General features: G+C 38.1%; 1 protein-coding gene across 8 annotated transcripts in view; it reads left to right on the top strand.

The window, feature by feature from the left end:
- Positions 1–15,050, top strand: part of atrnl1b (attractin-like 1b) — a 959,007-nt gene that overhangs the window by 179,423 nt on the left and 764,534 nt on the right. For all 8 annotated transcript variants that reach the window (XR_009446966.1, XR_009446967.1, XR_009446968.1 and 5 more), the window contains exons 11-12: positions 13,120–13,204; positions 13,758–13,966. Coding sequence is in view for 5 of the 8 variants with exons in the window: in XM_059653033.1 (XP_059509016.1) it covers positions 13,120–13,204; positions 13,758–13,966 (294 nt within the window). In the remaining 3 variants the exon portion in view is untranslated. The remainder of the gene's footprint in view (positions 1–13,119; positions 13,205–13,757; positions 13,967–15,050) is intronic.

The raw sequence follows: 15,050 nt of genomic DNA, 5'->3' as shown, positions 1-15,050 counted from the left end.
CCTTCCTCCCACCCCAAGCCGCACCCCCAGCTACCTACTAACCTCATCCCACCTCCTTGACCTGTCCGTCTTCCCTGGACTGACCTATCCCCTCCCTACCACCCCACCCACACCTTCTCCACCTATCTTCTTTACTCTCCATCTTCGGTCCGCCTCCCCCTCTCTCCCTATTTATTCCAGTTCCCTCCCCCCATCCCCCTCTCTGATGAAGGGTCTAGGCCCGAAACGTCAGCTTTTGTGCTCCTGAGATGCTGCTTGGCCTGCTGTGTTCATCCAGCCTCACATTTTATTATGCTGGTAAAGAAGTCTACTTTATCTGTTGTTGCAAATTTTTAAAAAAATCCATTTAGCCATTGATACTGAAAGTTTCAGCAGAGATTTTTAACTCCGGTTGTGGGTGAAGTCATTGATACTACTCCAGTGAGTTTTGAGAAGATTTGTAGCTCAGGTTGAGGTTCTGGATGTGAGTTTGCTCACTGAGCTGGAAGGTTAGTTTTCAGACGTTTCGTCACCATACTAGGTAACATCATCAGTGAACCTCCGACGAAGCGCTGGTGTTATGTCCCGCTTTCTAGTTATCTGGTTAGGTTTCCTTGGGTTGGTGATGTCATTTCCTGTTCTTTTTCTCAGGGGATGGTAGATTGGCTCCAAATCAATGTGTTTGTTGATGGAGTTCCGGTTGGAATGCCATGCTTCTAGGAATTCTGGTGCATGTCTCTGTTTGGCTTGCCCTAGGATGGATGTGTTGTCCCAATCAAAGTGGTGTCCTTCCTTATCTGTATGTAAGGATACGAGTGATAGTGGGTCATGTCGTTTTGTGGCTAGTTGATGTTCATGTAACCTGGTGGCTAGCTTTCTGCCAGTTTGTCCAATGTAGTGTTTGTCACAGTTCTTGCAAGGTATTTTGTAGATGACGTTTGTTTTATTTGTTGTCATCCAACCCAAACTTTGGGTCCACTATGTGGATGACACCTTTGACATCACCAAACAAAACAAATTAGAGGAAACCTTCAAGACCATCAATAATACCCTTTACTGGCATAACATTCACAAAAGAGGAGGAAAACAACAACAAACTGCCATTCCTAGATGTCACAGTAGAGCGAACAGCCAATGGGGAACTTCAAACCAGCGTCTACAGGAAAACAACACATACGGACCAAATACTGAACTACAGGAGCAACCATCCCAACACCCACAAACGAAGCTGCATCAGAACATTATTCCAACGAGCCACCACACGCTGCAGCACAGAGGAACTACGCAGAGCAGAGGAAAATCACCTATACAGCGTATTCAAAAAGAATGGGTACCCTATGAACACAGTCTACCGATTCCTCAGCAATAAACCCAAACAAACAGACAAAACGGGCTCAGAAACCATAACCACTCTCCCCTACATCAAAGACATTTCCGAAATGACTGCCAGACTACTCGGACCTCTTAGCATCAGGGTAGCCCACAAACCCACCAACACGCTGAAACAGCAGCTAATGAACTTAAAAGACCCTATACAGAAAACAAATAAAACGAACGTCATCTGGGCAGGCTGCTCCTGAACAAACCTCTGTACAACTGATGCCCAAATCAAAATCTCACTGATTCTAGCATCAGGAAATTTGGATATATTACGAGATCTCCCCTGCACCAATATCATTTATATTAGATAGTATATAATTGTGACCTTAGGATGGATCCTTGTGGCACTCCATTCGTTCTGTCCTTTCAGTCTGAAAATGATTCACTAATCCCAATGCTATCTTGTGTGTGTTAATCAATCCACCTCAATCTGTGCTAGTGCATTTCCCCAATACATGAGCTCTCATCTTGTGCAACAACCTTTTGTGACACGTTATTGAATACCTCATCTCTGCTTATCAGATCTGCAAAGAATTCCAGCAGATTTGTGAAACATTATTTCACTTTTACAAAACGCATTGACTCTGACTCTGATTTTGCTTTATATTTTGAATTAATTGGATTTTATTGTCAAGCATACTCCAGTACAAAAGGACATGAGTACAGTGAAAAGTGTACAATGTTGTCATTGTTAGTGACAGCTGAGTTACAAATGTATCTAGGCATGAAATGTTAGATACAATGTAGAAGAATAAAGAAACAATGTTAATAGATAAAATATACAGTCCTTCTTAACAGAAAAATAATGAAATAAAGTTAAAATCTGGCTTAAGTGCTTAGCCCTGCTGCGCTTGCATTCTCTACAAGGGCTCGATCTCTGCTTTGGCCTACTGTCCAGGAGACCTTTGGCTACCTGCTCTCACTGCTGCTGCAGATGCCAGGAAACCTTCCTCACTGCTTGCTGTTCCTGCATTGGACTCAATCTCCAATTGTCAAAGTTCCAATCCAAACTCCCAGCCATTGCCATGATTGCCTACTGATTAAAAAATTGTGCCTCTTAGCTTGGAATGTGCTCAATAACCCAGCCTTTACAACCATCTGTAATAAAGCATTTCACAATTTCACTATCCCCTGGGAGAAGAAATTCCTCCTCCTCTGACTTCAAAGGTTGGCCCTTTATCCTGAGACTATGCACGCTGGTCCTAGGCTCTCCTACGAGGGGAAATAACCTTTCCACAATTACCTTTATCAAGTCCTCCAAGAAGCTTGTATATTTCAATCAGGATACCTCATTCTTTTAACTTTCTATCCTCGAAAGAGAGTCCCTCCATACTCACGAAGGACCTTGTGAACGTTTTTATAAAATGTTCATTTTCCTTTTCAGCCGCAGTCATAATACAGTAAATTATAAAGTTACAAACTGCTCATCCAAGATGGTTCCCAAAATCTCAGACTTTTACAATGCAGACAGGAGCCATTCAGCCTATTGTGCTTGCACTGGCTCTCAAAACAAGCAGTTTGTTCAGTACCAATCCCCCCCCCCCCCCTCGCCCCCAACCTTTCAATCTGACAGATTCCTCTTCAGCTAATTATCTAATTTACTTTTTGAAGGCCTGTATGAACCTACCAATTTCTTACTCTTGGTCATATATTCCAAAATTTAAGCACTTATTGTGTCAACAAAATTCCCCTGTAGTTATTTAAAATCTGTGTGCTCTTGTTTTTGATCCTTTCTCAAGTTGAAACACTCTCTCCCTTCATCTAGTCCGGGAGACGACTCATGACTTTAAATACCTCTATCAAATCTCATGTTTGTCATCTTCAGGGAGACCATATTAACTACTCCAATCTGCCTTCATAATTGAGGTACTACTTTAATATTATCATTACCATTGTGAAGAGACAGTGGTGATGATCTCCCCTTTTACTGAATGTATTTTTAATAAAATTGTTTCTGACATTCAGTTAGTTTCTTTTTATACTCCCTTTTTGTAATTTTTATGATTTTTGTTGTAGTTGTTCTAGTTTTACATTGTATTTTAATTCTTTAATTATCCTTTTTTTGGGCTCAGCCTCAGAATCTTAGATATAAATTGAATGTGGTTCTTACTCAATTCTTGTTTGAACTCTTTCGAAATTGGATAAGTTAATTTTAACAGAAGGATTGAATGAAAGTTGCTATCTCCTTCCTGAGTATTGCTGCCCAACGTGGTTCAAGAGCCTGCCATGCAAATACGGTAGATACACACCTTTTGGAAGACTGAAAATTATTTCTTGAATGTTAAGATCAACACAGGTTGAGTAGCTGGTCTGTGCTAAGACATACTGAACACATGGTGTCCTTCAGGAAAACACCTTTTCAAAGAATACCACTTCCTGACTGCAAAAAATGCGCTGTTATTCAACACAGAACCTCCAAAGAAAAACCCACAAACCGTTTTGAAGTACCTACAGGAACATAGTCCCCACACTACAAACTGATGATAACCTTACCTCTCAATGGTGCACCACCTGGTTGAATGCAAACCACTTCGAAAAACTAGCAACGAAGTGACTATTGCTGAAGTCTCTGGCTTTAGTCTTCCATAGAAAATTTGGACATCCTTCAATTGTTTGACCAAGTCACGACCATTCACACTGTATCTGATGAAGATGTTGAGTACTTGGTTAAACTCAGTGACAAACTATAACTCCTTACCTAGTCATATGAGTACGAATGTCGTGGAAATTTTTATTTCTGCTTAACTAATAATGAGACGAGTCTCCAGTTCCCGTTCAAAGCAGTTTATTTTCTTTCTTAGTACCAAGGAGAGTGAGTGTCGATCTGCACCGGCACCCGACTCTGCTAATACAGAGTATAACAATTTATTTATACAATTAACTTCAGAGCAGGGTGTTCCTGTGACATTGTGTTTATTGATTCATTCGTTGTAAGTTTAAAGAAAACAGACACTGCTTGCGATAACAGGAGTGCTGTCTTACAGATACCTTAATAATTACTTCTTCAGATGACCTTCGGCATGCAGCTAGCATAGGGAGTGATATACAGTTTGGTTGAAACTGTAGCTTATCAGTAACTAGGCTCCACGGAGATACGAGGGACATCTCTGATCCAGCCTAAAACCTTGGTATAGTGACAATACATCAAGAGAGCCTTGTCTAACTCTAGCTAAGATCACATGCACATAATGATAACACAGTCTGAGTAACTACCTCCTGACGTCTGCTATGCTCAATAAAATCCCACATGCTAAACTAATTAAAATTCTTTCTCTATGCCATCAGTTTCTCCCATGGCTGCCTTTTCTGTCTTGGCCTAAATTCTCATCTACTGTTGCGATGTAAAATTTTTCTTCCACAACACTTGCAGGTGCATGCATCCTTTTTTTTCCCTCATACCCATTTATCAATCCACTCACGAAACTCTTAATCAAACATATTTATGTATTGCTATCACCTCCCTCACCCAATGTTACCTATCTGTTGATTGACATATGTCATTACACTTAACAAATCTATTCCTTCCTTGGAGCAGTCTGCTTCTGTCTCTGTTGAAATGCAGGGATTGTATCACCGAGAGTTTCCAGGAAGATGTTGAACACAGCTTTGCAGTTCCGTATGAATATTTTATGTAGTTTTAACGTGTAAAGTTTCTGTTTGGTATTTGAGCTATACAATTTTTTTTCACTATTTGACTTCTGTCTGACAAGTGTACTTCTTGATTTTGATTAATAGTAATGCAAGAGTTAATGTACAGCAATGATGACCAATGAAAGGAATGATTTATTACATGCATATTGCCTCAAGCTTGCACAACCTATGATAGTTGATGGTGGAAGAAGCAACACTGCCTTCCCGAGTTGCCTGCACTGAATTGTTGCTCTCTCCAAATTACCAAATTTGTAATGTTTATGATGTGTTCTGTTCATTCTGTATGGGTACTGTGGTTGATTCTTATAGTTGATTTGCAGTTGAATCTTTTATTGTGAGTTCCTACAAAAAGATCGGGTTTTCCTTGAGGGCCTTTAGTGGTAATTGGGAAGTGAATCTTCATATCTGTGATTTATTTCATCATGTTTCAGATCCATATACCTGAAACATAAGGCTATATTTTTAAACTACCGAGAGCTCAAAGCCTTTGAGCTCATTATGTTTTGCTACCCACCCAGATGGGTAAAAGACACTTTCCGGTGCATTCATCATCCCTTCCCTTACATCCCCATTTATTAGTCCACTACTGAAACTACGTATATAATACCTGTCCCATCTAGTCCCTCTCAATGAAGGCTGTCGATCTGGCAATTTAACACAGTATTGTTTTTCAAAGCTCTACGTGCTAGAATTGCAGCGTAGTGTTCCTATTTTTGTCTTTTAATATCACTTTGAATCTGTGGCTTACTGTATTTTTCTCCCACCTCCACCTCTTCCCACTTCTTGCCTTTGCTTTGTTCCATGTGAGCCATTAATTTGCGTTGCAACTTCATAGGCACTATACAAGTGTTAGATCACACCATATTCCTGTGGTTCTATTTGGATAACTACAGTTACTATATGTGGTGGATTTAGCTCCAGTTTGTGCTGTGCATTCCATTAAGATTGGAATAGTTTTATTTGCTTACTGGGATTAGAGAAATTTTTTTTCAAAAATTGCACAAACCTCTGTTACTTGTGAATGATCATTGTCAGGGATTCGCGCACAGTCTTTCAGTGATAGCCTTGGCTTATCTTAAATTAAGGAGACTGAATTTGCAACATAATGCAGGTCCAATGGAGATATCGTAAGTTCAGTTCCGGGACAAACAAATTAATCCATCTAGTCAATCTACGCAATGGTGCAGAGGTGTCATAGCTAGTATCCCTCAGTAATCCTAACCAGATAAGTTTCCAGAAAGAATTTCGGAAGATGAAATCAGATGCTGCTTGTCTTCTGTATTCTGTATCAGTATGATCTCTATGTTGTACTGAAATGCTTCAACCCTTAAGTATTTGAAACTATGCAGTACTGATGTTATCAGTTGAACTTTGAGCGTAGCTATATGCACTGGTTAATTAGCTATTACGAAATTATTATTTGGTAGAACAGAACCTGAGTATTGCTGAAAAAGAGGCACATTTTATTGAAGCTTTTTGTCTTGGATTCATCAAGACAATTTGCGAGAATACATTTGGAGAGGAAAATTAACATTTACACTGCATGAGGGGAGAGTGCTGATTGGTTGGCGAGTAAACGCCAGTAGAATTGTTGCTATGGAGAATTAACCCATTAATGCTGATTGACATTTAACTGCCAGGCTTTGTTTCAGTTTTAAAGTAGGCAGGTTGACACTGGTCAGAGCATTTAAACAATATAACTGAATTGCTCCATTCACTTTGAAATGGTTTGATTTGCCGAATAATTTTCATTCAAAATATCCGGGAAGTCTGTCTTATGTCAATTTGCTTATTGGTTGGCTGACTCAATTTATAGAAAATAATTTACTTGCTGACATTGGTTGGAGAGCTGTGTGCATCTCCTAGTTAAGGTAGCTAGTATAATATTGGACTGCTGAGGGCAGATACATGGGAAATCCATTTCCTTTCACTCTTCACCATACTATTTTGCTAGATACATTAAATGTATCATGGTGTGGATTAGCTCCAATATAATCAGTGTTATAGTCCGAGTAGCTCCACTATAATACATATTTAAGACTCGTTCTATTTGGGTTAGTATTAGTTATTTTAGTCTTTTGAGAGTCACTTCATTGGCTCATTATCCCATTTTATGTTATTTGGAACTTTTGCAGTTTAAACAATTCGTTGTTTGCCATTTAGAATTTTCATTTTTTTTTAAGTGAGTGTACTTGTTAGCTGAATCAATCTGATTTTCTAAGTTTAATTTTCTTGTGTAAAAAATTGCACGGTCAATGTTCATTTCAACCAGAAAATGTTGCAAACCAGCTTTTTGACTTTTTCCCCCAGAGCTGTTTTCCAGTTTCACTTAAGTCGGAAAGCTATTGTTCAGTTGTATTATCTGTGGCTATCTGGGTCAGAATTCAAATCCCATGCTGTGTCCTTTCAGGTTTATCCAGTAGACATTCATGACTAGTTATTATTTTTCTAGAGATTTTTCCAAAAGCCAGGCCAAGGTTAATTTTGCTGTCTTTTAATAGTTAACCATGTGTGCTTTCTGAAGTTGTGAACTTGCTGCAGTGAAGTGGAGTGCTGACGAAGCAGATCTATTCTCCTTTCTTTTTCATTGCTCAAAAATTTGCCAATGATATCAAGCCTGTATGTGTGGGAATTAATGGGGATGATGTTAATTGACTATAATAGTAAAAAGATAAGGAGGAGTGATATTCACTGAAGGAGACAGTTCCAAAAAATGTAAATAGGGGCAGAGAGGTGTGAGCCTGTATGAGCATAGGCCTTTGAAAAAGGTAGGAGTTATTGCGAGAGAAGTTAGCAAAGCATATGGGATTCTGGGCCTTTGAAATAGTGTTGTGGAGTACAAAAGTAGAGAATCCTGAACCTTTGTAAAGTCCTTGTTAGGTCACGCCTGAAGTGTTGCTAGTAGTTCTGGTCATCACCAATAATGAAATATGTATGTTTCAAAGAGGTCAACTCTCTTTCTAAACTCCAATGAGTACAGGCCCAATCTACTCAAGCCGTCCCCATATCTTTTTAAAAAAAACCTTTATACCCTGGATCAAATGAGATGAGGCTTTTCTGGATTGTCTTCAAAGACAATATATCTTTCCTTAGATAAGACGACAGAAACTGTTCACAGCATTCTAGTTGCAGTCTGGCCAGTATCTTGTACAGATATATCAAGTCCTTCCTGTTCTTACATTCCATTCTCTTGAAAGTGAAGTGTTCTATTTGTCTTCTCTAATACTAGCTGAACTTGTATGCTTGATTTTTGTCATTGAGAAATCAGCCTTTCTTCATTTAAATACTATTTAGCCCTTCTATTGTTTCCTGTCAAGGTACGTGATCTCACATTTTTTGCACATTTTTTCCACCTACCAAGTTTTTGCACACTTAATCTGCCTAGATCCCTAAATAAATGACATCCTTACCATTTGCTTCCCACCTATTTTTGTACGATCAACACAATTGGCAATAGTACATTACTTTCCCTGAATCAAATCTTTATTATACATTGTAAATAATTGCGGCCATTGGTCTGATTCCCATGACACTCAACAAGTTGCAGGTTGTCATATTGAAAATGTTCTTTTTTTTAAATCCCTACTCCATTTCCTATTATGTAGAGGTGCCGGTGTTGGACTGGGGTGGACAAGGTCAGAAATCCCATGGCACCAGGTTATACTCCAACAGGTTTATTTGAAAACACAAGCTTTTGGAGCCTCAGTCCCCCATTAGGCGTTAGTGTGAGAGGTTGTATTGGGCACAGAATTTATAAGTAAAAGATCAAAGTTTTCCTATTTCCATTAGTTTGCCTGTCATAGAGCTATGCTAATATGCCATCTTCAAAACCCCAGGATCATATCTTAGTAAGTAGACTTATGTGCAGTATTTTCATTTAAATGCACTTTGGAAATTCAAATATACCACACCTCCTGATTTCCTCTTTATCTACCCTGCTTGTTACCTCGTCATAAGTTCTAATAAATTTGTTGAGCTTGATTTTCCCTTTGAAGTCATGTTGACTTTGCTTTGTTATTATTGTGTATTTCTCAATACTTTGCTGTTACATCCTTCATAATAGACTCAAACAATTTTTCAGTGACAGATGTTAAGCTAACTAATCTCGAGTAACATGTTTTTAGCATCCTTTCCTGTTTGAAATGTGGATGTTATATTTGCAGTTTACCAGTTCTCCAGGACTTTTCCAGAATCAAAGTTTTCTATGATTCAATCACTGTCCACTGTTTCTGTAGCTACTTACTTTTATATCCTGAGATGCAACCCATCAGATCTAGGGAACCTATCAACTTTAATCCCTGGTACTTTTTTTTCTCCAGTGATTAGTTATTGAATTTCATCTCTTTCCCCCTTATGCTCCTTGGTCAGTTTTGGAATGCTATTAGTACCTTTTTACTATGATGACTGATGCAAAATATTTATTCAATTTCTCAATCATTTCCTTGCGCTTCATTATTATTTCCCAGCCTTATTCTGTAAAGCATGGTAAGGGTGGAAGTTGGAAAGCAAGTTGATGAGATCTTCTAGTTTGGGCATGAACGTAGGAAATGGCAAGAGGAGGTGAGGGACAAATTTAGACTGGAACCCAGAATATTCACCATATCCTGGTAAGAAGATATCTACAGCTGGACTTGTAAAGGCTCCCATAGCAACATCTTCTGTTTGAATAAAAGGAGAAGTTACCTTAATTAAATGAACAAGTTCAACCAGGCAAGGAAGAGTCATTCTAGGTATTTCTTGGTTGGATATCCATTCAAGGAAGAGACAGGGCAGTTTTTAGAGCCAGCAACTTATTAAAGTACAACAGGCCAACTGAAGATGCATGAATGTAAAGTTTTAAAAGATAGATCTCTGAGGCAAAGAGCAAATTTAAATAAGGGGTCTACTGGGGCAGAGCCATTTGTGAATGTTGGAATGAAAGTAGAAGCGGGTTTTATGAAGATGGCTCAAGAATATTGAAGACATGGGAGAAATGATTTCCAGAGGAGCTGTACATAACTGTCAAGTCTACACGATGCTAAGAAAATGTTTCAGAATTATTTCATGTGGCAGCCTTGCATGTATCAATTAAAATTAAACTGACATCCAAGATGTAATCATAGCAATACACTCAAGCCATTACAGCACAAGACACCATTTAACCCACTGAATACATGCCAGCTGTCTGTACAGCAAGCCATTCTGTGCCATTACAAATTTGTTTAAGAACATCTTTCTTGAACACTGCAAACCATGTCCTGAGGGTATTGAAAGGAACATGGGAGTAGGTTAGTTAGCCACTCACTCCTATTCCGTCATTCAAACAGACCCTGGCTTATATGCATTCTGACTCTCTATATCTGTTTTTGCCCCATACCTTGAAATTTGGCTAACAGAAGTCTGTTAATCTACTAATAAGACATTTATTCCCACTTTTCCTGGTCTGTCAGGTTTATTTTGGATGTCAAGGTAGTTCTAACAACAGAATATGCTCAAGTGCAAAAGAAAACTACAAAAATCTTGTCCATACTGTGCTTACAATCACAAGTGAATGCTTTTATCTGGACTTGTCTGAAGATTAGATGAGAGCAGGTGATCAGCCTGATCTGTCCCAACTGCTAGCTGCTGATCATATGACCTCCACTCCCAGAGCCAACTATTTGTGTTGTAGGGCAAGATGTTTTTTTAAATTCTCTTTCCATTCAAAGAAGCTGCACTTCTATCAAATGATTAGTTTGACCATTGGTAAACATCACAAGCACTTCAACTATGATGACCACTTGAATCAATTAATTCATAAGGACTTACTTGTCTCTCTTTGCAAAGAAGCTTAATACACCTTGAACTTAGCTTTAGCTTGTGGTTGCTTTTACATCTAATCAAATTGTATGATATTGACACAGTGCAGTTGTCTTGTGATCACAGTTTCAGTTGATGAATTAATTGCTAATTAACTGTGTCTGTTTTTAAACAAGACTTCAGCTTTTTCAATTTTTGTGACAGTTCAATCCATTTCTCCTGAGTTACAATGCTTGATGTAAACAAATACACATTCTTTTAGCAAAGCACAACACTTTAAAAACACAGGTACTTTTCAAATCATGAAGTCATCACCAGGCTTCATATATTTTCTCCTCACTCAATTTCGTTTACTTCATTTTGGATAACTCGGTCAGTAAATTTTTGATTGATTATCAACAAATGTTATATTTAAAATAAATAATTGATGCAATACCAACTGTTGAGTAAAAGATTCCACTGTTTGACTACTCTTTCCATGTAAGAGGCTTTTCTCAACTTTGTTCCTGAAAGACCATTCTTCATTTTGTAGGTTATGTTCTGTAGTCCTACATTGTCTCGTGCTCTCTGTCTACCCTATCTGGCCGTCCTTAGTATTCCTATAATATTATGTTGGAATTCTCGGTTGATGAACAAGTCCTAGAGAGTTATTGCAGTTACCTGCCATGTAGAAAGTGCGTAGGGAGTCATTGAGCACAGAAACAGACCCTTTGGTCCAACTAGTCTATGCTGAAAAATAATCCCAAACTGAACACTCCCACCTGTTTGTTCCTGGCCCGTATCTCTCTAAGCCTTTCCCATTCACGTACTTATCCAGATAACTTTTAAATGTTGCAATTGTATCCACATCCTCAGTAAATTCATTCTACACATGAACCACCCTCTCTGTTTTTAGAAAAAGATTGTCATGTTAAATCTCTCTTCTCTCACCTTGAAAATGTGCCCCCAGTCTTTATATCCCCCAAACAGGGGAAAAGGCAACTACTATTAACTCTATCTTTACCCTCATTATTTTATAAACTTTTGTAACCGCCTGTCAATCTCCTCTGCTCAAGTTTTTAACAAAAAAGTCTCTAGTCTTTCTTTATAACTCAAACCTTCCATACCTGGCAACATCCTGGTAAATCCCTTCTGAACCCTCTTCAGCCTAATGTCCTTTCCTAAAATTGGGTGACTAGAACTGGACACAATATTCCAGAAGAAGCCTCACCAATGTCCTGTGCAATCTCAACATGACTTCCAAACTCCTACACTCAAAGGACTGAGTAATGAGGTCAAGTGTGCCAAACACGTTTTTAACCATCCTGCCTGTACGTGATGCATACATGGCAGGTCAGAAAGGCCATTTAATTATAATGGAAGGCAAATTAAAGACTACTTTCTCAACTAAGTGCATGCTTCATAATCCCGAAATTCAAGCCATGAATTATTTAGTGCAAATCTGTATTGGTTATTCTGAAGAAATTGTTTTGGTCTTCCAAAATATGAATCGGTACCACATCCAGTCTGATGTCGCCTCACCATGGACGAATGGTCTCAAGGTGGTTCCTTGAAATGCAATCCTACCATGGCTAAGCACTTAAGACTCTAATGTTTGAACTGCCAGATTCATTTCTTTAGTCTCTACTTAAAATTAAGAAGATCTATAACTTTTAATCATAGTTTGTAGGGCTTACACAATGCTATAATTGCTGTAATGTTTAACTTTTGACTTTGTTCTTTCTATCTTGTTCTTAAGATTCTCTATCTAGGTACTTGTACTTACATTGGAACTTTGTTTGGTAACAGTATATACTTTTCACTGTACTTCTGTACTTTTTGCTTGAATACATATATAAAAAAATCAAAGGAGAAACAATATGAGTCAAGTATTGTTTTCGATGTTGCTCACAATATATTTTGAAGCAACTTTATTATAAACAATACTTTGAATGAAAAAAAGCTTTTGCATATCTGTACTGTTCCACATTGTACAACCCAAAGAAAGGAAACAAAACCTTTGAGACAAATTTTACACTGTTTATGTTGTATTACATGGTATTATGTGTTTGTCTAATTCTGTTTTAAAGCTATTATTCATTTCTGGATGCTTCACTCACCTAAATACAGAAGTTCCATTTTAGCAGGTTTCTGTCATTTTACAGATGGCTTTGTGTTCTCTCATTTGGCATTCCTACTTGAAAAATTAACAGTTAAACTGCCCAGTTCTTTGTTTCAGTTTGGTTTCCGGTAAGCAAGTGAAAAGAAAAGTTGACTTTTTAATAACTTCAAGAGTAATTAGTTGCATTTTCTACAGCTTATGAATATAATTAACACTGTTCTTTTGTCTAGCCTGTGATGAATGGGCAATACTTCCAAAACCCAATTTGCATCGTGACCTCAATAGATTTGGACACTCAGCAGTTGTAAGCAATGGGTGAGTCCATTATTTCCTCTGTCTATTTTCTCATTCCATTTATCTCAGTGGTCGAAGAAACTTTTCTTTATTGCGCGATTATCCTTCCTGGCATTTGTCGATGATCGGCTAAAATTTGGCATTCTTTTCTCCACTTAGCAATGTGATTGGAAAAGTGCATTAATTTAGGGACAGACCTCGTTAGATCAGCTCTTACATGCTATTTTTCTCATGTTATGTTTGCCTGATGTTTTTAAAAATGCATTTTCTGCCCTTAATTTGAAAACAGTGCTTGTTTTTTGGCTGAAAGGGTATTGGAGTATGTACTTGCATGCTCTTGGTGCTGCCAGTGCTGAACCGGACAAATTCAACACACTTCATTCCTCGTGAGTGATGTTGCTGAACTTGGTTTTGAACCTCCTCTTTGAACTGATAACCCATGTTGGGAAATGTAGTAACCACCTGTGTCGTCTTGCTTTGTTTGCTAGTGCTATCCCGTTTTAGTACCTGCCATAGACATTGTGAAATAAGTTTTTATGTACTTAGAAATAGTGCTTTTCTCCTCTTCTTCCAGATCAATGTATGTGTTTGGCGGTTTCTCCAGTATCCTTTTGAATGATGTCCTCGTTTACAAACCTTCAAGCTGTGAAGCCTTCAGTGAAGATCTTTGTTTGAATGCTGGTCCAGGTATTAGGTGTTTGTGGCACAAGCATCATTGTGTTCCATGGGAAATGGGCCAAAGTAATAGTAGCTTCCATGAGGTGAAATGTTCCCTCAAAACCGGTAAGTGCTGATAACATATGAGTATCAACTTAGACTAGAATTTTTCAGTCCTTAAGCAGGCTCTTTCTTTACAGTGAATCAGTACTGTTAAAATAATTTAGGGAATGTAAATTAATCTATAATTCTTGTTTTGTCCATTTTATCTTGTGTATGAAAAACATGGCCAGCTTTAACTCTCTTTTTTAAACTGGCTGTACTGAGGAATATGATTTCGTAAGAGTGTTGGCGTTGAAGTGTATATATCAAATATTCTGTTGTAATACAATATGGTACTGTGGAATGGAAGCCATTAAATTAGTAGTTGTTAAAAATCTGCTAATACTAGTAGTATCCTTAAGACTTTGAATACTAATAAGCTAGAAAGTGTTCAGAAGAGACTCACTAGGATGTTGCTTGGTATGGAAGGTTTGAGTTATAAACAAAAGCTGAATCGACTTTTTTCACTGGAGTGTAGGCAGTTGAGAGGTGACCTTATGGAAGTTTATAAAATAGTGAGGCGTATAGACTTAATGGTAGTTGTTGGGGGATCGGGGATTTCAAGATGAGCAGCAATTATAAAGCTTAAAGCAAAAAAGAATGTGATACAGAATCACTGTGGTTCAAGTAAGGAACAGTAAGCTTCACAAATTCTGAGGTCTCATGTAAACAAAGCTTGAAAACATATTGCCCTTTAGCATAATACCAGTTGTTAATGGCACAGTTAGTCCTTTAGTCCCTTGAATCTACTCCATGATTTGATAAGACCATGCTTAATCTGACTCGAGCTTCCTGATTACCTTGTCAGCGAAGAATCTGTCCAACTCAGCTTGAAAAATATTCAATGACTGTGCCCCTGTTGTTCTTTAGGAACAGAATTCCAGAGACTAATGATGTGAAAAATAATCCCTTCTTTTACATTTTATGGCAAGCACCATATTCTTAAACTGTGGGTCTCCTTGTTTTAGTAAAGGGATGCATCTTTCAGTATCACCTGTCAAGCCCACTCAGAGGCTTGTATATTTCAGTGAGGTCAGCCTTTCATACTTCTAAACTCTAATAGATATAATATTGCGAGACTTCAACTTCATCCCAAAAATCTCTTGAG

Source organism: Stegostoma tigrinum, chromosome 20 (genome assembly GCF_030684315.1).
Source record: "Stegostoma tigrinum isolate sSteTig4 chromosome 20, sSteTig4.hap1, whole genome shotgun sequence".
Classification (NCBI taxonomy): domain Eukaryota; kingdom Metazoa; phylum Chordata; class Chondrichthyes; order Orectolobiformes; family Stegostomatidae; genus Stegostoma; species Stegostoma tigrinum.
This window is presented reverse-complemented; position numbering and strand designations above follow the sequence as displayed.